This window comes from Dermacentor albipictus, chromosome 3 (assembly GCF_038994185.2).
Source record: "Dermacentor albipictus isolate Rhodes 1998 colony chromosome 3, USDA_Dalb.pri_finalv2, whole genome shotgun sequence".
Classification (NCBI taxonomy): Eukaryota; Metazoa; Arthropoda; class Arachnida; order Ixodida; family Ixodidae; genus Dermacentor; species Dermacentor albipictus.
This window is the reverse complement of record NC_091823.1, coordinates 43224867-43247723: the sequence shown is the minus strand read 5'-3', so window position 1 is coordinate 43247723 and position 22857 is coordinate 43224867. Positions and strand designations below refer to the sequence as shown.

Below are 22857 nucleotides of genomic sequence, written 5' to 3'. Positions count from 1 at the left end.
GACTAAGCTGTGTCTAAAACCATAAACGAAGGAAGGAAACGCGTCATGTATGAGACGCACACTGCAGCCGGGCTCCTCACCCTTCGCTCTGGACACGCTGCGATACATACAGGGTGTTTCAGCGAACACTGTCAAAATTCTTTAAAGGTTGTCTGTGGCAGATAGCACAATTCTAGCTTATGAACCGGTCTACTGGAAGCGGCGGACACTACTTGCACGCACAAAAAAATGAAATGCAAAATCGACTAATTAACAAGACTGCACTAATTAGCTTTTAGCTAATTACCTTATGACGCATATTGCAATTTACAAATTCTAGCAGTGGACTTCGCAGGTCGGGTTCACCTGGAGCGAATTCGAAATATTCTAAATACCCGAACTTTGCGTAGAAGTGCATTGGCGTTCCGGTTACTTGTGTGCTTCAGTGCATGAAAGGACGTTTTGTTAACAAATGAACTGGAACGCCAATGCAGTTCTCCGCAAATTTCTGGAATTTATATCTCGAAACTGGTGTCTTCCTGAGAATTCGTTCCAAGTGGACCCGCCTTGCGAACTCCACGGCTAGAATATGTAAATTACAATATGGATCATAAGATAATTAGCTAAAAGGTAATTAGTGAATTCTTGTTAATTAGTCGATTTTGCATCTAAACATTTGTGCAAGTATTGTACGCCGCTTCGTGTAGACCAGCTCATGAACTAGAATTGTGACATCTGCCACAGGCAACTTTTAAAGATCTTTGAAAGTGTTCGAGAGGTTTAATGGTAGGAATGGTGTAAATAGCAGCCGGAAGCACCTACAAAGTGAGGGTGGGTGGGAATGATGATGATACCTTATATAATGGTACTGGCTCATTGTGTGGGATAGGCGGCAAGAGGTAAAGAAGCTTTGCTGTAAGAATTGAGCACATGCTCCGATTATACTGATGATGATTATGATGATGATGATGATGATGATGATGATGATGATGATGATGATGATGATGATGATGTGCCTTCAGAACATCGCTCGTACCCACTAAGGGGGATGGCCCTGTAATCGAGTGATTTACGTACAGTTAATTAATTTTTCTAAAATGAGATTGAAAAGGCATAACTGGACATAAAACAATAGTTTAAAAAATGGCTACAAGTGTATTCATGTGTGTTGATACATTTATATCTTCATGAATCTTCTTCCTGTGTATCTGTCATGTCTTTTTGTACATGCATGGATATGTAAATCTTAACCGTTAGGTAATACCCCTCCATTCACAGAAAATAAAGAAGAAGAAGGAGGAGGAGGAGCGCGTAATTGTGAAGTGGCACCAGATAACTTAGCAATTATATTTTGGAATAAATAAGAACACCCGCCCTGGTTGCTTAGTGGCTATAGTGCTGGGCTGCTAAGCAAGCGTGGATGCGCGATCGAATCCTGGCCACGGCGGCCGAATCACGGCGGGGGCGAAATGCGAAAACACACGCGTACTTAGATTTTAGGTGCACGTTAAAGAACCCCAGATGGTCCAAACTTCTGGAGACCCCTGGTATACGGCGTGCCTCATGATCAGATCGTGGTTTTGGCACGTAAAACCCCATAATCTAGTTTCTTTTTTTCTTAATTCATTAAACAACTTCGAATGAAGGTGATTTAGAAACATTTACAATGTAGAATTTACCAATTACAATAGGAAAGTGGCAATCAGAATTTCGCACTGGCCTTCGTCATCTTCCTTCGGCCGCACGTTGTCGTGGATGGCCCCGGCACGCACATTGACAGTGGCGCAGTGAGGGGGCGGCCGCCGGCATCGCGAGCACCGCTTCGGAACCCCCCCTGCGAGCCTCGCTGAGCCCGCCGCGCATGTAGCCCACGGGGGGAAACCCATTCACCAAGGCGCTGCCCGCGCGGAGCCACTCGGACCTGCAGCGAGAACAGAGAACCCGCCGCCGCCATGTCCACGCTGACCACGGAGCGGCGAACCACGACCACCAGCACCAACGTGTCGACGTCGACCAGACCGCGCCCTCGGTCATGGTAAGGGAACCTCGCTGCCTTCGCTTCGCTGAGTTACGGGAGCGTCCGCGCGTGCCGGAAAGACTGGGCGAACTGTAAGAGCCTCTCCAGGAGCGTGAGAGTTATTAGCCTGACGGAATCCTGCGAGGTCGACACGCATCCTGTGGTGACACCCAACATCCGCGGGCGCCTCGCCGGGCTCGTTTTGTCAGCGGACTGACAGAAGGAAGACGTTGTTCGCGTTATTCACACCTCGCTTGCTCTTGTTTTTTTTTTTACATACGTCACTACGTTCGCCTGTTCGCCTGCGAGGTGTCACGTGGGACAAATCGCATGTTCTAATTGAATCTTGCGCACAGAAGCACTCAAGCTTGGTGCGTGCTGTAGAAGTTACACCGCTGTGGATGCCGTAGTCTTTTCGTGGAAGCCCTATTGTTGATACGCGAAGTAAATCACTGCTTCCTGGTTTGCTGCTCTTCGCCGCAACGTTCCATGTGCTCAACCGCGCTCAACATCTGCTGAGACGTTGTTTCTAGCTTTCAGAAAGAGAAAAAAAAATGTGAAGTAAGCATAGCAATCACTGCAGCGTATACGTTGGTATATGGTCTCATCCTTGGTCCGCGGTTTCCTTATTAGCAATCTTTGGTGGAGAGAACTATGTGTGCGCTATCACGTCTAGCGACTTATTAAATAGTGCTAGTAGCTTACGATTTTCGAAGACCCTTTAAATTTGTCAACGTCTCCTCTACATAACATAATTTCGTGGATCTAAAACGTCGACATAACCTATCTCGATATCGGCTTGCTTACATACAAGTACACTTGATGAGACAGCTTCTCGAGAAATTTCGTGCCGCTCTTACTGGCTGTCAGAATAAAGGTGAACCATGCCAAGGCTACATCTGTTCATGGGCCGTTGGTTGAAATACCAACTTAGTTCTACTACTTCGACAACCATTCCAGCGGTTAGCGGGTAACTAAAATCAATTAAACCAATTACGCTAGCTTTTAATTCAATGGTTTATACACGACGGCGTACGCTAAATATATTTATTTTATTGCCAATGTTTATGAAAGAGTATAGTGCCATTCAGTTAATCATGCAAATCACATTATCTTGATTGCTTTTGAGAAATACAATGTAACATATTACTTCTTTTTCATTTGAACTGTTGAACTTTCGGGCTCGAATGGATTGCAGCTGGGGCAAACTCGATGAATATATATATATATATATATATATATATATATATATATATATATATATATATATATATATATATATATATATATATATATATATATATATATATATATATATATATATATATATATATATATATATATATATATATATATATATATATATATATATATATATATATATATATATATATATATGTGTATATATATATATATATATATATATATATATATATATATATATATATATATATATATATATAGGAAAGGAAATTGGCGCGGCTAGATTCGGTTCACGTGACCAACTCTGCTCACATGTCGCACTACATTGCCTCTAGTATCCAGAAATACTTTGTTTTTTCACATAAGAAAATGATTACAGAAACTGCTATTGCGATCGCACTTTCCTTTTTTTTTTCTGCGAGCGTAGGCTCGACATGATCGAGGAGAGCCCGAACCGGCGCAAGATCGAGGTCGGACTCATCAGCAGCATCTGCCTGGTGCTCCTCATCGTTTTGTCCCTCACACTCTTCGTGGTGCTCACGCTGCAGACAAGCCGTGAGTTGATTATCGAACAGGCATTCGAACAGGCATTTGGCGGACGTTCTAGAATTCTCGTCGTCGGCGCGAGCTCATTTACAATATTCGGTGACACATGTATCAAAGCTAAAAGCGGCCACACACAAGCACCAGCATAATATTCGACGACTGTCAACCACGCTTGCTGCTTTGGTCACCGCCGAGTTTGTGCTTTGCTTTTTTTTTTCAGGGCGTAAGTTTGCGCAATAAAGTGTTCGCTGTTTATTCTTTCTCTTCGTATTTCCTACCGGCCTGAGCACCGTCACTTGCACGTGACATCTGGTGGAGGCGTGCGGTAGAGTCGAGACTACGGCGATCGCGGCTTTGTGTGTTGCGTTCGTAAAATTGAACGCTTGTGTTTTCGAAGCGCGTGCGCGTGAGAGAGTAACTATGTTGAATACATAGAGAGATTGTAGTGAGTATCAGTGCCAATAACGCTTCTCTTGTGGTACTTGTTTGTGTTTATTCTGTGCACAATCAAAGTAATGAAGATCCGGAGAACGTACCCCGAAATTCGATTCGTGTGCCTGTAGGATACGTACCAGTCATACGACGTGCTTGTGTCTGCGTGCTATTAGAGATATTTAGGCTACATAGCGTTTGGTGATCTTTGTCAACCGCCCGCGCGACCTCTACGTAGTAAAGTTGTGTAGATAAACATAGAGATACCATTCGCTGGCGCTTTCTGCCGCGATAGCCGTCACCACGCAGGCGCAAGCTTCCATCGTGCCTTCGTTTTTTGCAGCCGTGAACAAAGCACCGGTAAACCTGCAGAACGCGGTGTTCTGCGAGAACGCCACGTGCTTCGAGCAAGCCCGTCGCGTCATGGGCTACGTGGAGTGGAGCCGCGAACCATGTGACGACTTCTACACGTACGCGTGCAAGGGATACCACGTGAGCGTGGCCAACTCAGCCTCGAAGTACCCCATCACGCAGGGCGCGCAGGAGCAGCTCAGGGCCGCTGTCGAGGAGGTGCTCGCCAACTGTGAGTGGGCGTGCCTCTCTACGTCGCCTGCTGACTTGGATAAGAATAAGTTTGCCTTTTTGCGTGCACGAATAAAGAGAATAACGAGCTCGAATATTGCACAGATTACTTCTGCAATCCCGCAGGAACAATGTTCCACCAGTGACGGTAGGGTTCATTAAGTCTCGTGGACACTACGTCTGTAGCGAAAACTGTTTCGGCCTCGGTCAAAGCATCGGTAAAAAAAATCACGATCGAGCATTGACAATGGACAAGGTTATGCGAAGAAATTATAAACCAAATTTCGCCAATGATTTTCGCTGCAGTCGCTGAGCAGGATAGGTATGCTTCTGGGGGCTACGTGATCATTTTACAGCGAAGCAGTATGCCTCTACCGTCCAAGAAAATTTTTGTGTCGTTGTTGGCGTGATAAGAAAGAAACTCCCCATACGTGGGCCGATCCCGGAGATAGGGCAATGCCGGGCAGACCAGCGGCGGAGGTGAAGCAGGCGTTAAGCACTCCCCATACGTGGGCCGATGCCGAACATCGTGCAATACCGGCCCGACCTGTGGCGGAGGTGAAGCAGGCGTTAAGCACTCCACATACGTGGACCGATCCGGAAGATAGTGCAATGCCGGGCCGACCCGAGGCGAAGGTGCAGTTCGCCATCAAGGGGCCCGAATACACAGCTTCGCTGGTCAACCTTCTTCACAGAGTGGAAGGGCACTGATTTTTTTGTTTGTCTGCTTGCTTTTTAGAGGTACTCAACAGCGCGGAGCCGCACAGATGTGCCTGCAGCAACTCGCATCGAAACATTGGCACGACTGATTCGCGCGCGAGCTGATTAAAACAACTGCAAGACCGTTAGATAGAAAAGGCAATGCCGCGCTAAAATTATACGAACAAAAGTTGCTATCTTAGGCTGCCCTATAGTAGCACAAACATTGGCTCAAGGTCTCGTCGTCTTCCAGGGCACGCCAACATGAAACCCACGGACAACTTCTACCTGCGTTACGGAGTGAACCTGTTCCAGGAGTGCATGCAGGGAGGTAGGTGCACCGCGATGGCGTACCGTCCGCGTCGTTCAGACGTGTTGCGAACGCCTTCACTATTTCGATCCTCTTTTTGTACTTTTTATTTCTCGCAGTGACGGACGCCAAGGAGCAGTTGCAGAGCGTGTTCGCCGACATGACGTACAACCACAAACCGTTCTTCCTGCCCAAGAGCTTCGACCTGGAGCCGCACACGCTGGCTTCGCGCGTGGGCCGCAACTTCTGGTTCTTCCCGCTGATCACGGTGCGCAAGGACGTCGACCTCGAGAACCGCCAGCGCATGATCGTCCACCTGGACGAGCCCGAACTGACGGCGCCGCGCGCCCTCTTCGACGACGCCGATTTCCAGCGAGAGTACATGCAGGTTAGGGAGAGTACGGAGAACGCACGTTGATGATAACGGCGCGAGAAAGGGGGCATGGACAAGGCACGTTGCTTGCGCAGCAACAGATGCGGTAGCCACTTTATGTAAGCGCAATAGAATGGACGCCAAGCGAAGGGGAGCACGATGGTGGATGCAGGGAATGAGCTGAAAAGTTCACAGCTTAGTGGTGGACGTAGTGCGCTTAATATAGGACAAGGACAAGCTGGTGAATATAATTATCGTGGTGATTTGCACGTGAACTTGTGGCAGGGGTTTAGTTTACCATAGTTTGCATTAGTTCCGTTAGAAGTTGTCAGGAAGAAAATTACTGCGGGAATCCTGGAAGAAAGTGTGGTACATGGATCGAAGCCTGACAGATAGTGCTACACTAATAGCACGTTAGTTTTACGTATCTAGCGCACGTGCTTATATCATTGGCCATTATATTTCCCTCCTGTATCGTTAAAAACAGGCGCCTGTAGTGTTTACATGACTTTTAAGTTATTTTTCGCGAACTTGCAGCCGGTGCATTTTGCATCCGTAAGAACATTTTCACTCGCCACAAAGCAACTTCAACGCCAATATTTAACGTTGATAGACATTGAATTTTTTTTTTACTGGCTGCTACTCTAATTTTCTTTGGCAAGAAAAGAACACGAGAAATCTGATGTGCATGCGCCACCGAGCTAGGCATTTAAATATGAACTCGGTGACTTAATGTCACTTGTATTACGGCGCGCCCTAGACTCCTGGTACTACTGGCTCTAACCAGTGGTACGCTCGACTTGTTTTGCCTCGTTATGACTTGTATATCGGTGAATGTATGCTAGTACGAGTAGGCGTGGTTATGGTAAAAAAAAATCACAATCTCTATATTTAGCATCCGGCATATCACATAGACGTAGTAACTACATGACAATGTGAGACGCTTGAGACAAAACGCGTGATATTGTGTCTAACCTCAGGCGATCCGCGACCTGGCCATCAATCTGGGCTTCGAGAACGTGAACGAGACGGGACGCATCTTCAAGCTGGAGCAGATGCTGTCCAAAGGCACCACCAGTTCTCGGGCACGGGCACCGTACTACAAGAAGGTCAAGCTGGGCTCTTTGTTCCTTGACAAGGTAACCGCATTGCGCCCTTTATGAAATAATAAATAGTATTGTTCTTTCTTTTTGATGAACCTATAGTACCCTCTTTAATAATTACCCAACTGATCTCGTAGTGACTGACCTACCCGGCCGACTCACTGACTGACTCGCTCCCTCACTCACTCAAATGACCCAAGCAAGCAAGCGACCAACCAACCATCGCCTACGAACGCAGCATAGCATACGTGAAATGAAATCAGACTGCGGAGTTTAACGTTCCAAAAAAACACACGAGCATTAAGAGCCGGTGCATAGTAGGGGCCTCCGGGTTAATTCGATCATCACAAGTTCTTTAAAGTGCGCCTAAAAATGAGCGTACAAGGGCGTTTTCGCATTTCATCCTCTTCAAAATGCTATCGTCGCGGTCGGCAGTCGAACCTTTGACCTCTTGCTCAGAAGCAGGACGCCATAGCCACTGAACCACCGTGTCGAGTGCGCGTGCAATACGTGGACATAACGTTAATTTGGTGAGAATGCATTCAGAGCGTTAGTTTCTATCGTGGCTGCTGTGCTCAAACGTGAAACGAGCAAACGAGTTTGTAACGGTTTACTGGTGTGAATTCTCTCATACAAACGCCCGGTCACGTGTTCATCCCTTTTTTCTCTCTTTTAACGACGCAGTGGAACATCTACATGTACCTGAGCAATGTGCTCGGCGAGAACATGTCTCCCGAGGACGAAGTGGCGCTGCGCTCAGAGAAGTACTTCTCGCGGTTCCTCAAGTCTCTCAAGACAACCGAATGGTAAGCGCGTCTGTGCAATTATGGCGTGCAGAAGTCGCGTCTGTTTGTGAGAGATTGCATGACACTCGCCGTCGGCTGATGTGCTGAGCCTGCTGTCGAACCGAACCGGAACTGAACCCGAAAATCAGAGTTGAACCGTTATTTTCCGCTGAACCGGAACCGAAACGAGCCTACGTTTAACCCGCCATCTTGGAACCGAACCTGAGCCGGAACTTCTGGCAGGAACCATTCTGAATCGCTTCGACAGCAGATCCCACCCAGAGTCGTCGTTGCCGAAATTCTACGAAAGCATACGTGCCTCTTGCGAAAGTTCGATGCAGCGCACGGGGTTCTGGCGCGGAAATAGTTATGTGGCTCGCCAGTGATATCACTGGCTCACTGAACTGTACGTGTGGTCAGCTCAACTGTACACTGTGCGAAGAGTCGGTGCTCACTGTCTAGGCAGACCGTCGCTGACGCTGCGTCATGGATTAGGGTACCACTTGTGCTCAGGGCACCTGTTGTGTTCAGGAACAGTACCGAACTGACTGCACTATCCAATAAGCGTGTTGTCGTTTGTGCTGTACACCTCCAGTGACTGCTGTTACTTCCGCAGTATGACTGTGGCTTCCCGCAAATTTTCCACGGCAAAGTCCAGACAGCGACAACATAACGAAGTAGGAGCGGACTTGGCTTCGCGGCGCTTGCCTATTATTCACGAGTTTGTCATTTTAGACTCTCTCTATAGCGTTTGAATTAAAATAATTATTCGTTTGTGAAGCAGTTCCCGCGAGCAGTCCTGGTCACGATGTCTTGAAAGTGCTACGTCGTTCACCAGCTTTATATTTAGATAAATTCCGGGGAGAGAGGGGAGGGGCGACACGTAAGGGCTAAATGAATAAAAATTGATAAGTGTGCCAGAGCTATGTGAGCGTGTTTTATGAACCGCGTAGGAAGTCTACTTCATGTCCCGAAACAAGCCGTCGTGCCACAAAAAAATACCATTTCAAGTTAATATGGTGCATCCCATGAGTGATGTGGGCAGTTTCAAGAGCACCACTTGATTACGAGCATTGCAAAAATCCTTAAGCAAGTGTTCGAAAATGTTATACGGCCGTTAAACGCTGTTTCCCAGAGGGGACTGTGCACGATACTGAGTTCATATTCAGTGGAAGTAGGGGCCGTGTTAGCAGGCACCTGCGAAGAAAACTTAACGTTTCTGCTTAATTATGAGCTTCATAAATAATTAGTTAGCCCTCATTTTCTCCCCATTTCCATGCATTATGGAGTAAGTTTTCATGCAGTAACTTATCCCGGTGTTCTCTGTGTAGTAAACAAGCCACATTGTTTATGTTTGGAGAAATTAAGGAGCCTTGTACGGGTGATGTGTACGCATAGTTCATATTGCATAGTGCAATAGTGCACGCATAGTGCAAAAGAAAATGGTTCGAAGTAGTTCTAACCCAAGCGAACTTGTCTCTCCAAATGCACCGCTCGTGTTTGTGGAAACCGGAGGCACGCGAATGTATTTATTTCTTCGTAACCCGTTTGAGCGCGAAATAACCGGTTTAAACACACACACGCACACAGTTACGCGTCAAGGGCGTGCATTCAGAAAACACAAGGGGGAAGGGAGGGAGAATCATTGGCTCGAAATTACATAGCCCGCGAGTTCACTTTTATGTAGTTAAGCTTCGCTGCAAAGCAAAAAAAATGAATAAGTTCTGCTTCACCTGTATGTTGGTGTGCAAAGGGTGAAGTTAGCTTGCCGGTTAGGTGCGCAAAATTATTGATCTATATAATATGTTACCATTGTGCATGCGTCTCATTCCCCAGTTGCCACATCTCTTATCTCAACGAATATTAGTAATACGAATTGTCATTCTGTGACTCCATGCAGTCAAAGGGGTGGGAAAAAGGTTCGTTGACAATGACATCGGAACTCTACGGTGACACGGAGAGCGTACGAGTTTAGCACGGTTCCTTGCGAAATAAATCCTTCTGCAGAAGAAGAAAAGAAGTAGGGTACGACTGTACAACACAGAAAGTGTTAGTGACAATTTCTATGAGCATTGTTAAAAATGTTAAACACCACAGAAATGACAGACGGAATACAGGAGAAGAGTGCCTCTGCACACATTTCAACAGTTTTCGTTCATTTTCTATGGGTGGCGTGCGCCTGATAGGCCATACACTGTGACACCGTGCATACGTCGACATTGCGTGGTATTTCTACTTGAGATTATATCAGAGTACATAGAGAATAACAATTTTTCTTCTATAGTCGTTATGCTTAATGGCACTTGTCCCTTTATTGGCGCTTTCGGCATGGTGTGAAGCTCAAGGCTTCTTTACCCAAACTATATATTCTCTCCACCGTAACCCCCTTGTACACAATATACACAGACGTCCTAACAACTACTGCAACTTCTACGATTTTAACGATAAGAAATACACAAAAAAAGAAAAATACGCTATAAGACAGACTATAAACTGCGAGAACGAGAAACACGTCAACATCTTGTTGATCGGAAATCTAGGAACTTTTAAAGTATTCATGAATGTTTACAGAAGCAAATGCGGTATATTCACACGTAGTTTTTTCACCAGCGACTCCGTCTAGGCCCGTGGCGTAACGGACACAGTTACCTGCTGTGCCATTCTCCGATACTGGTACTAACTTTCAAGACGCTGTCACGTTGTTCTCTCATGACTTTTGCCAGTTTTCGTGCGCGCTTTCAATTCTATGTCGACCGCGTAGATTTGCTGTAGCTTGCATCGCAAGTCGTTGCACCGCTTCTTGCTGGCGCACTGTTCGAGATACAGCGCTCAAACCACGTGCTGGGTGCGCGATTGACGGCTCGTCCGCTCCGCGCGCTGTGCAGGGGCACGGTGAACAACTTCATCGTGTTCCGGCTGGTGCAGTTCCTGAGCCCGCTGCTGATGCCCAAGGAGTCCAAGATACTGCAGTTCATGTACAAGTACGGCCACGCCTTGCGGCCGCCTCCCTCCAAACGAACCCGCTGCCTGGACATCATGGAGCCTTACTTCAAGCCGCTCCTGCTCACCGCCGCCAAGGTCACCTTCAAGGACACCGAGACCAAACGGGCCGAGGTCCATCCGTTATTTCGTTGATTCAATCGTTCCTTAAGACGCGTTAAAACACATTCGCTGGGCTTCCTTCCCTTTAAAAAAATGCCAAATTGTGATGAAAGGTTTATTGGGTCCATTCGTTCATTCATTTTTCATGCTTCAAGACGTGTTCTCACATACACCTGGCTTCCTTATTTTAAAGCAATTACCGTAACAGTGAAGCAACAAAAGGTCGATTCTATCCTTGCCGGTAAAAAACAAGTACCGCTTATTTGCATCTAGTTCGACCATAGTTTTCCATTCTCTCTAACAGCTCCTTTCATTATTTCCTTTTTTTTAATTAAAAAATGGAAATACGAAATGAGAAAAATAAATAAAGACGACATGTTTTGTGTCTGCGTCACGCAGGCGAGCCGCGCCATCGCCAACCTGAAGGAGTCGTTCAAGCGCATGTCCATCAGGTCGTTCTACCCTCACACGGAGCAGAGCACGCTCAACAACAAGCTGCGGCGCATGCGCATCTACTACTTCTACCCGTACGAGACCAAGGAGTACCAGTACATGAAACAGTGGTACCGCTCCTGGGTAAGCATGCACGTGACCCTCCCTCGACGCGGTTCATGACTGCGCACCCCCGACGAGAACTTAGTACAGCTGACGCTAAGGGTTGTTTGAGAACTATTGCTTTCAATAAACTCCATTTTATAGCAGTAGTTGACCACATGATTTGTAGTTAACAAAGTTAACGGGTTAAGATGTTAATGAAGCTCCCAACAGTATCACAAAAATGTGAGTAAGATTAGAATTAAATTTTACCTCAATGCCTGTCACATCTCAAGAAGTGTAAGTTGCCTTACAGTGCAAGTAGACAACAGCATTGACAAAAAGTGAGCGAGGACAAAGTAAAGCTTACTCGGCGTACAGCAGAATAGTATACTGCGAAAGTTTATGGCCGCCTTGTTTCTGTCGTAAATGTAAATTTCATCGCATTGGCTTATTTATTTTCACGCTGCTGTTCACTATACCTCGTAGCGTACCATTGCCGTACGCATAGAGAAAGGTTATGAGGTGAACAAGGGTGGTTGCTTGGGCTAGTTGGTTATTCATGGTAAAAACTACGTACAGCGCAGAGGACAAGGACTGCGAGAGACGACAAACACAGGTCAGATTTCGCGCTTTTAGATAACGTGGGCGTGAAACTGCGCGGAAACAGTGCCTACAATTATTCAGGACGTTTCGCTTCGAAAACTTTCAGAGGACAAGGTGGAGGCCGACATCAATCTTCCACAGAAGCATTTAAGATCTTGTTGCAAATATAACCGCATTGCACATCGCAGAACAGAAAATTTGCGTGTGTATATAAGGCTGTACATTACCGTACATATGTATAAAAAAGTCGTATGTGACGTTCTAATGCGTTATCTTGGGGCGTCTGTCCTGTTCTAACCAAAGCCGTTATTTTTCTCGTCCATGGCGAAATGCAGAAAAAGCTGCAGTACAAGTACGGCCAGATCGTCAAGAGTTTCCGGAATGCTGGCTTCGAATTCGCCAAGTCCCAAGCTCACAAGACTATCCAGGACTTCGAGTAAGGAGTCGTGCCAAATGATTTTGCGTTTGCGTACTTTCGCGCATTTCTGACTGTTTGCTGCTGCTACTTCGCTCAGGTGGAAGGGCTCCGTGTTCCAGCAGGACCCGTTCTACGACGCCGACAACAACGCTCTTTGTGAGTCGTTGCCGTTAGCTTTCGCCTACACTGTAGGACCACGAATAAAACTCAAACAAATATACGTTCAAAGGATAGTGTTGTTGTTGTTGTTGTTGTTGTTGTTGTTGTTGTTGTTGTTGTTGTTGTTGTTGTTGTTGTTGTTGTTGTTGTTGTTGTTGTTGTTGTTGTTGTTGTTGTTGTTGTTGTTGTTGTTGTTGTTGTTGTTGTTGTTGTTGTTGTTGTTGTTGTTGTTGTTGTTGTTGTTGTTGTTGTTGTTGTTGTTGTGTACACGTCTTGCAAAAAATTGATTGCTTCACTTTGTTTGAGACAATTCTGCATCAGAGAACTTTCAATCGGTGTATTTCGTTGTAAAGTAGACATCTGTTGCTTTTTTTTTTAGAGTTGCAAAGATGCTCACTTCAAAGCAACAATTTAAAGAGTAAAGCTGTTTAAACAATAACAGCAAGTAACCGTTTAACTGTTAGTCCTTGTTCTTACGAATAGAGTATTCGCGAAGAGAGTAATTCCCAATTCCATTCGCACGAAGAATTGCGAAATATTAGGGAGTAAACTTGGCGTATGTGTGGCAGTAACCGACAGGCTTCTTTGGTGAATCCCAATGTTATAACACTTACATTGAACGAAAGACATGTTTAGGCACCTTAAATGCGGGCAGCAATATAGCATGAAATTCTGGCAAAGATATGGCAAAAAATTTCTCACTGCTAGCAAAATCTTTTTTTTTTCTTTATTCCCTCTCTGTAAAACAAAAATTAAGTGGCGACCTACGGCGTGAATTGAAACATCTATATTGAAAATCACATTTTATCAGTAGTATACTTTTATGCTTACCACAACAACTGGTTTATATTATTATGTATATATTTTTTCAGACATCCCTGCAAGCTTGTTCGAACCGCCGCTGTATTACGGAGACTCTTTCTTGTAAGTTGGCGTCGTGTTTATACGTTCCACACTGATCCTAATTTATTTACAGCCTCGTCAACTGCTGTAGCGAATCACCGAGACATGTGCAACATGGTGTTGTGTAATTCCGTCTTGTCACTGCGTGCAGGCCATTCTCCATTCCCATGTATGGCTGGCGAATAGGCGTGAAGATGTTCCAGGCCATCGACTACCGAGGTGAGAAAGATGTGTTCACATGCGTGCACTGCATGTGGCTGGCTGGCTATAGTGGCCGGCTATGACATATGTCCATCTGTTAACGTAACAGTCGATGTCATATATGCTCTTCACTGCACGGAAATAAGCGCAAGAATGAGATGTTCCATTCAGCATCAGGGCACACGGACCACCAGTTCGACATACATATCATGGACTTCGGTATTCTCGAAGTATACTCTCCAAATTCTTTTTTTTTATATTTACCTAGTTATCCTCAATTTGTTTTAAGTACCTTTCATTTTATTGTGCTGTAATTTCTCTGATTTACGCTACTTAATTATGGGTCGATCCCTCCAGAGTTTGCATTTACCAACGTACCGTAAGGCTCTGCTCTGTCTTCTAGATGTACACTGAATTGGTTCGAGGTTCGCTTGATAGATCAAACAAAGAACTGCGCCACACGCGCCGCTTATTTCACATTTGTTGTCTGTGTTGATCGGTCAAACACTAGAATATTTTAGACAAGTATCTCCGTCATACGATATCTCCGTCATACGAGAATATAGAGAAGTGCCTGAGCCAATGCGTACCGTACTCAATCAAGGTCGTGCACATTGCCACGTGTCATCTTCAAGCTCATCTGACCTCCAATCCATGTTTGCTTCAATCATGCGTCTTCGAGTGCGATCGAAGTGTTCAATGCAGGTCGAGCTTAGTGAGGGTCGAAAGCGGCCGTATGGCAGCATGCAATGTTATCGGAAACGACTCGGTTGCGTCCGATAATAAAGACCTTGCTAAGAAATAAACCTTGGCAAGAGGTAAAGAAAACTTACGCTTCGAACGCTTAGCCAAAAACGAGTGAGAACAAATGACCGGTGCTAGCAACTATAAATTTTAGTTTGAGCATGTCGCACACATTTTTAGAAAGCTAAAAACAGGAGGTAAGATTCCAAGCAATCTCTTGAAATGTGTGTTGTTCGTTCAAAATAAGATTTAGCGTGTGTTAGCGCCCATTTTCTTTGTTTTCACTAGTCTCTATAAATGTTTATTTCTCCATTATCTTCCAGGACGTATTAACCTGGCAACATGCATAACGTTTCACAAAGTCCTACAGCCAACGTGTCTCAGTAGCACGTAATTATTACAGAGTGCACGTTTCATAGCCGTCTTTTGAGAGAACTGCGCGCTACTTAATGATATCTGAGACGGCACATTGGCCCACCGGCCTGTTTGTTCAATGTACACATATGCCCACAACAAAGACGAATAGTGTACACGACTCCCGAACTGCACGCGGCAAAGTATTCACGTGCTTCCGGCGGCACGCGCTACCTATAACGAAGTGCCCTGTACCCTTCGTTGCAAGAATGAAACAGATGCGACCGAGTTTGTGGGGGCGCGCAAAATAGAACCTGAACACAAAAACCGCTTCGGTGTTTTCTCCCCACTGCTCGGTTTCAAATGTGCTCACGACGCGTGCACGCAGGCCGCACCATCACGGACAGCGCGCAGTACCGCAACTGGTGGGGCGAGACGCTGATGGCGCGCTACAACGAGGTGGAGAAGTGCTTCCGCAACGCGCACGGCTCGCTCAAGCTGGCGGACGAGTCCGAGCTGTACGACCACATCGCCGACAGCGCGGTGGTCATCGTGCTCTTCCGGGAGTACAAGCGGGTCGTTCAGTCGCGCGTAGGGCCCGACAGGGACATCCGGCTGCGGGACATCAAGCAGTTCTCCGGCGACAACCTCTTCTTCCTCTCGCTGGCGCACGTGAGTCGTTGATGAAAAACTTTATTTATCCCTCTTTAAAGGGAAGGGGGCAATGGAATAGAGGGTGGGGGAGGAACTACTTGAAGTAGGCCTCCTTTATCCTCTCAGCCCACTCCAGGATGGCCTCTTGAAGATCGGGCCTGGAAGGCAGCCTCCCACTGCTCCTCACTAGATATTAATTGCTTGAGGAAAGGGGGAAGGGGGCGCTTAGGGCAGCCCCACATGATGTGGTTTAAGTCTGCTTTGGGAGAGACACAGAATTTACAAGAGGGAGAAAAGTAAATTGCGGGATGAATGCGGTGGAGGAGGTAAGGGGACGGAAAGGTGCGAGTCTGCAGCTGTCGCCACAGAACTTCACACCTACGCGGGTATTTGCCCATGAGTGGCGGAAAGGTTAAGCGGTCTAATCGGTAGTGTGTGCAGATGTCGTGGTAAGTAATATGTCGATCCCGCGCTGTAAACGGCGCCTCCTCCGTGGCGAGGTCCGACACATCTGATGCCTGAGCCCGGACAGTAAATCCTCGGGCACTGGCATGAGCCGCCTCGTTTCCGGCAAGGCCCGCATGCGCGGGAGTCCAGATTAATGCCACAGTTTGATGGAAAGGATGGACCAAGAGGAGAGAAAGGGCTGGCTTAGAGACCCTACCCGCTCCGAAGTTATGTATGGCTGAGGATTGACTGGCGATGCACTAAAACCGAACAAAAAAGAATGCCTGCGAAAGCGTGAGGGTGCGCAATTAGTCCTAAAAACCTGTCGTTAGTCTCTGTGGTGACTAAATGCAAGGACGTGTGCCTCATAATCAGAAAGTGGTTTTGGCACGTAAAAGCCCATTATTCATTCAAATGCAAGGACGAGTGAGCCGTGGCACAAATATTGAAGTCCTTCGTCTTCGGACGGAAAGATGGTCCGTATTGTGTGGTGCGTCATGAAATCGAGTCAAATACAGTCGAAACATTCGTTTTCTACAAATTCAGAAAACAATATCAGCGTAGGGGAGCTTGCATGTTACTTTCTGAAACTCGCGTGAGCACTCCCAGTTAAAATGCCGAATTCTGCAAACTATTATGCAAAGGAGCAACAACCACTCTTTATACAAGGAGCTGAGGGGGTCATTCCCTACTACTTAGTCCTAGGGGACCAACTGCAGCTATAACCCAAGCATTTAGTATTCGATACGATTTTTAGAACCTTTTTTGTAGGCTGTAGGTTTAGCGTAGGTTGAGAATTACTAGAATAGCAACCAAGCATTCGTGGCAGGAGAAGTACACTTGCCACCTACGCGATAACTCTTTTTTTCCATCAGTGACGTAGCCGGGGGGCGGAGGGGGGAGGGGCACATCGAGCATGAGCCTCCTCCCTGAAATTTCTGTATTAGCAGGACTCTGGTGCTAGTATGCGGCTTGCCCAGCGCCCCCCTCCCTCCCTTCTCTCCCCTCGCCCTTCCCGTCCCTGTCGAGTGCATCATGTGGTTGCACGGAGAGGGAAGGCGAAGAGGGGGCTGGCTACGATCTGCCCTATCAGTGCAAGGGGCTACCAGTCTGTATGGTAAGAAATTTGGACAAGTTATTTTAGTCGTCTTGTTTCGCGATTCACGACAAAAGAAGTGCGATATAGTTGCTTGGCTAATATGGCTGCCAATAACGATAGAGCTGCAGTAAACAGTTATGGCCTGCAACAGAACTAGAACCCAGACCAAAACGAAATCGCATTTATGTTTATGGTAATGCAACAGCATGCAAACGAGAAGGACGTGCAAACGAGCTGTCAGGCACTGTAAAAAAAGAAATTTGGTCTATTAATTGTCGCCGAGTAAGAAAAAAACTCAGAAGTCGGGACATTTGGCCGTCCCGGATGGGTTAAGTTGGGTCTCGGGACATTCACGCAGAAGTCACGACTGCCCCAATAAATACGGGATGGCTAGCATTCATAGCTGTGTCCTGTTCGCCTCTGTGTGACGTAGCATGACGTCTGTGATGTAAGGTGACAGCGACCAAGCGATGCCAGCGTCAGTGGCAAGGACGCTGTGTTGACAAGGTCACGTATCATCAAGCGGCAGTATGCAAACCGAACACGCAGCCTCCGACCTTTCTCCGATCTTGTTCGTATTTTAGCCCTTGGATTTGTTTTACATCGTGGCTAAGAGGGTGAAGCAACTTGACCTTGAAACGGCGACAGATGCAGCGGCATGGTGATTATGAAACTGGAGCCATTTACCAGAGAGTGGGGGGCCAAGACTGGGAAGAGGACGCCATACAATGTCACAATCTCACGGTACTCTTGGTTAATTTGTTCCGTCGTTTGCGCTGTCCACAATATTGGAGGTGAGCAACTAACACAGCTTAGAAACCCTCCATCTCGTCGTTCACCATAATAACACGCTGTTTTGCGGAATTAAAACGGGCAAGTTAATCTTTCTTTATTCCCTCCATTTCTCTTTTCAGGGTGTATGCACGCGGATTTTCAGTGACGCGGCGCAAGTACAGAAGAAAGGCGGGAAGCGCATCGCACAGGAGAGGTGAGGCCTGCGTTACGTCAAATTTCTGTTCAGCAGCAACAGGAAAAGGAGACGCAGAATTGGGTTGCATTATTTTTCGAGGAGGTGTTGAGAAACTGCCAAGCACCGCTATCTGAACGACCAATGGTCCTGCTTGTTCGCTGCTTCCATTGAATGCAAGCATGTACTGTGGGCAACTGGCCCGGAGACGACGCAGACTAACTTCCTTTTCAATGAAATATTTGATTCTAAAGAAAGCTACAACAGCTCGTGAGGTTCCATTGGTTTTATATTGCGCGGGAGAAAGATTATAATGCAAACGCACACAGATTATACGGGCTATCTTCTTTTCTTTTCGTCGATGAATAGACGTGTTTGTCCTACGTGCGGCAGGCAGTTACTGACGCCACATGGCGAAGGGTTGGATGTGGTACCAGCTATCTAGCAGGCCAAGTAAGCCAAGGATATTTAGTTTATCGTCACAGCCAGACGTTGAGGCGTTGCAGCTGATAGTCACGCATGTATTCGTAAGTACACTTTCAAAACAGATGCGTTCGTGCCACATTTTTCACGTGACCTGTCCACCAGATGGATGCTGAAATCATTATTACTTATCAACTTATTGCGAGGACACCTCAGACGTGGGAGTAGCCCGCTCTATGGGACCTTGCGCCCCGTAGCTCGCAGGACCTTTCTATAAAGTTACTCCATCCATCCATCCATCCATCCGGCTGCTTCGCTATGCATGCATTGAGGACTCAGCGGTTCTCGGTTAGCAGCTTTAAATATACGAGCACATGTCCCTCAGTAAAACGGACGGAATCAGTGAAGCGGGCTTCTTCACATAGGCTGTGTCATAGTGGCGAAGCCAGATTTACAACCGCTTTGCTCACGGGTGCGCGCACCCACAGGAAGAGAGCGTAAACTTTAATTTCAAATCAGCAAGATTTGAGTCCGGCGTCTTTTAGTGGGTCTGGGCACCCGCCGCGGACGCGGTTCCGAGACCTTGTCTCGAAGCGGCTTCCTCGGCTCGCTGGACGGCCCAGAGTTGTGCTGTCAGGTCAGAGCTGAGCAGTGCGGTCATCCAGCGTGACTGGAGGCTGGCGGTGGAAGAGACAGGAAGAGAAAACTTCGTTTTAATATGGACGCAATGGACGACACAAACAGGACAAGCGCAAACAAGAGGTTACAACCAGGAAGCTCTTGTGTCAGTTGTTCATTAATGCGATTAGCATTCTTTGGAAAATTCACTCAGTTTGCGTTATGTCTGTCTGTCTCACCCTATGTAAACTCTTTCGCGCCAACTTTGGCCACTTGGTAGTCCATGGTCTAGTGGTTAAAGCATCGGGCGACTGTGATGAGGGAACCGGCTTTGAAACCGACCTTCCTACCAACTTGGATCAGCGGGTATGTGATGGGTATGTGCCACCCTTCAATGAACCTCTTTCAGACAAACTCGGGTAACTGTGTATGTGTCACTGCAAGGGTATGCGACAGAGGGTATATACAACTCTTCAATGACAGAAAAAAAGTACTTCGAAAGTTATTCGGTGCTGGGCGGAATCTACCCCTGTCATATATAAATGCGCACAATTTTGTCAGAATATACAGGGTCTCCCATCTAATTTGTGCCAAATTTTTAAAATATATGCGAGTGCCACGTAGTTAAACAGAACCAAGGTAATGTTGTTTGCCGTCTCTTCGAGCAAGTCAGACTATCTTTTGTATTTTGTCTACTTACATTATTAGTTGCTAATTACTATCTTCCCAAATATTATAATCAGAAGAAAACTGCCAATCAGAAAATTATAGGCCCTCATAAAATATGCCCGATCGATCTTCCGGTTGCTGTATACGCGCTACATAAGTGTGCGTGCGTGCGTGCGTGCGTGTGCGTGTGTGTGTGTGTGTGTGTGTGTGTGTGTGTGTGTGTGTGTGTGTGTGTGTGTGTGTGTGTGTGTGTGTGTGTGTGTGTGTGTGTGTGTGAAGTAGTGCCACGCTTTGAAGAATGCCGCCTCCTCCTCGCGCGCTCTGACCGAGGCCGCCGCTGCGTCGCTATTGGTCTAATAGCATCATGTGGGCCCTCGCGCCTTGCATCAGCGCCATTTTTTGCTCAATTAGCGTCTACGGAGTGGCGAGGAGCGCATGCAAAACCGTTGCTACGCTCGAGCAGTGTAGGTAGCGCCACGGTCGTGGCAGGAGCGTGAAAGTGAAGAGAAACGAGGAGGAGTGAAGGCGGAGGAGGAGAGTGTCGCTACTTTACGAAGTTTAAGGGGCGTTACTCCGCTCGACCGAGTGAGTGATCGCTGAGCTAAAGCTCTTGCTTTCGTGTGGCGCACCGCTGCTGTCACCGCTCGCGCGCTGGGCCCGCTGACCCGTAAACCCGCTGGGCTATAACTCTCCATTACCTTGATTCTGTCCAGCTGCGTGGTATTCTCATGTTTTTAATTTTTGGCACAAGTTACTTGGGACACCCTGTACATTCTAACATGCCACGCGGAACCTTATCGTGGCGCCGCTAGATGGTGCGGCGTACCTGGAGGGAAGTGCGGGAGAGGAACCTGGATGCAGTACCCGCCTCACGCGTGGTGCCTTTCGATGGTGGTAATAGTGCGTGTCACTATATTGCTTCGATGATGATCGCATTAACATCGACAGTCATCCTGAAATATTGTTCCTACCGTTCTTTTTTTCGTTTTTTTTTTGCGCCATTCTTATCAAGATATTCGTTGTGCTGCGTGTAGTGGTGACCTTGGTTCTATTACCTTGTGCACCACGCAGGCTAAACATGGCCCTGACGCACTGGCCCATGTTCAAGAGTCTCTACGAATGTCCATCCAGCGCGCACATGGTCCCCCAGAGAAGATGCATGTTCTGGTAGACGGCTGGCGATGAGAGCCCCGCGGGTGTCATCACGACCAATATAACCTGTTTCTCTAATCCCACCGAGCACAGCATTTCATCGCTTAAGACGCCTTGCATGCTATGTTATTATATGAACCACGCACACACACCCACTGGCACAGCCAGACCTCTTTCTTTTTTTTTTCCTAAGAGGGGGTTGGGACTTGTGAATGGTGACCCGCCCCTTGAACTCCACCACCCACCCACCCCTTTCCTTGGCTACGCCATTGCACGACGAAAGAACGAAAGTAAGAACAAAGAAACAAAGACGTAAAGAGAGAACGAAAGAAAGAATGAAAGAACCTTTACGTAGTGCATTAGGTGCTCGCATGTGTCGCTGAGGGGGTCGACCTACAACCTCATACGTTTACTTCGCACTGCGGCTCGTTATGTCTTGCGAGAAGTCTGACCCCTTCGATCGTGTAGCTTAATGTATTATCACTTGTGCGACAGGCTTTCGTCTTCACGTGTTGCAGCAGAGTAACACGCTGCCGAACTTTTTTTTTTTTGAGTAAGGTATACGGAACCTTTTCTCTTTCGTAAAAGATGGGGGAAATGCTCCAACTGGTGTAATTTCGTATTCAAGAAAACACGGACAGAGCCCACAAAGAGGTAGGAAACAGGAAAAGTGATGTCTATTGACATGTGCGCTTTTTTTTTCTTACGCTTTGCGTTTCTCATGCCCGCGATTTGTTTTTGTCGTGATGCAAGTATACCAGCTCGCCCAGTTCACTGACCGTCAATAGTTTTCACATATAGCTTTGCGTTTCGTTTGTTGGCGCAGCTGCGTTTTCTCGCTGCGGAATGGAACGCCCTATATTGCATTTTGAAAGGTTATAAATGCCCAACATCGACTCCGAACGTTAAATGTTTCATGCAAGTCGAACTGTTAATGAATAGGAAAACTATTTAGCACATATTCAAACACCGTGTTGAAAACCACGCGCCGCGAGTAATATTTGCTTGAAGACAGTCTGTGTACCCTTTCATATTGCTTAGGAGTCACGCGTGCGCTTTCCAACGCGAAGGAAAGCGGTAGCAGAAGACTCCTGCGTCAGCAGCTTGGAAGCAGAGAGGACAACCCACTATTTTATTTTTCAATCACATTACTACCCGATTCATGGCCTATCCTTCATAGTGGGTTTGTTCCATTAATTGAGGCTTCATCATCATCATCATCGTCAGTCGCTTGCCTGAAACCATGGTCTATGACATGCACGCTTTACAACAAAGGCAATCAAAGTCATTTGCCATTCGATTTCCTTTTTTGCTAATCTCTCATCTTTGAAGCATATAGTAAGTTTAAAGGTCGATCGCTTCCGAAATTATCACTGATGCCTTGCCCAGAAATCTCTTGCCCCCCTCCCCCCGCCTTTTCCCCCTTCCCCCTGGACGAAGAGGAAAGTAAAGACCTGCCACCATCTTTTCAACCTCTTCCAACATCCACGTTCAGCTGGGATTGCTGGTCGGCCTTGCTGTTATCCGGAAATGTCCTGCAGTCCTGCAATAAAGGAAATTCCCAGAATCGGGAAAAATTTATTCCATCAACCTGTTTGTGGAGATCGAATCAGTAAAGGCACATTTGCTGTGTGCAATGGGGAAGAAAACTGTGATTTCGAGAATTATTTCAAGATAGCGAGTGTTCCGCATGCGATTTAATGCGCTGCTACTTAATGCGATTTAATGCGCTGGTTTTTCAGGAACGGGGAGTCTCTGCTGCATTAATCGTAGTTAGC

The 22857-nt window shown here is 46.7% G+C and overlaps 1 protein-coding gene across 1 annotated transcript; it reads left to right on the top strand.

The window, feature by feature from the left end:
• The first annotated feature begins 1740 nt into the window (after positions 1-1740).
• Positions 1741-21162, top strand: LOC135902524 (neprilysin-1-like). Its single transcript, XM_065432641.2, has 16 exons — positions 1741-2014; positions 3627-3754; positions 4521-4760; positions 5712-5789; positions 5888-6156; positions 7122-7280; positions 7929-8050; positions 10915-11143; positions 11531-11707; positions 12607-12707; positions 12787-12845; positions 13721-13772; positions 13903-13970; positions 15439-15722; positions 18165-18238; positions 20999-21162. Exons 1-16 carry the CDS (start codon positions 1932-1934, stop codon positions 21096-21098), a joined length of 2223 nt encoding a protein of 740 aa, XP_065288713.1. The 5' UTR covers positions 1741-1931; the 3' UTR covers positions 21099-21162.
• Positions 21163-22857: the final 1695 nt, after the last annotated feature.

Excerpts from the sequence above, each read along its gene's own strand:
- LOC135902524 (XM_065432641.2), top strand. The coding sequence starts at position 1,932 with ATGTCCACGCTGACCACGGAGCGGCGAACCACGACCACCAGCACCAAC. Across the intron at positions 15,723-18,164 it reads TCTTCCTCTCGCTGGCGCAC|GGTGTATGCACGCGGATTTT; the intron begins GTGAGTCGTTGA and ends TTCTCTTTTCAG. Across the intron at positions 18,239-20,998 it reads AAGCGCATCGCACAGGAGAG|GCTAAACATGGCCCTGACGC; the intron begins GTGAGGCCTGCG and ends TGCACCACGCAG.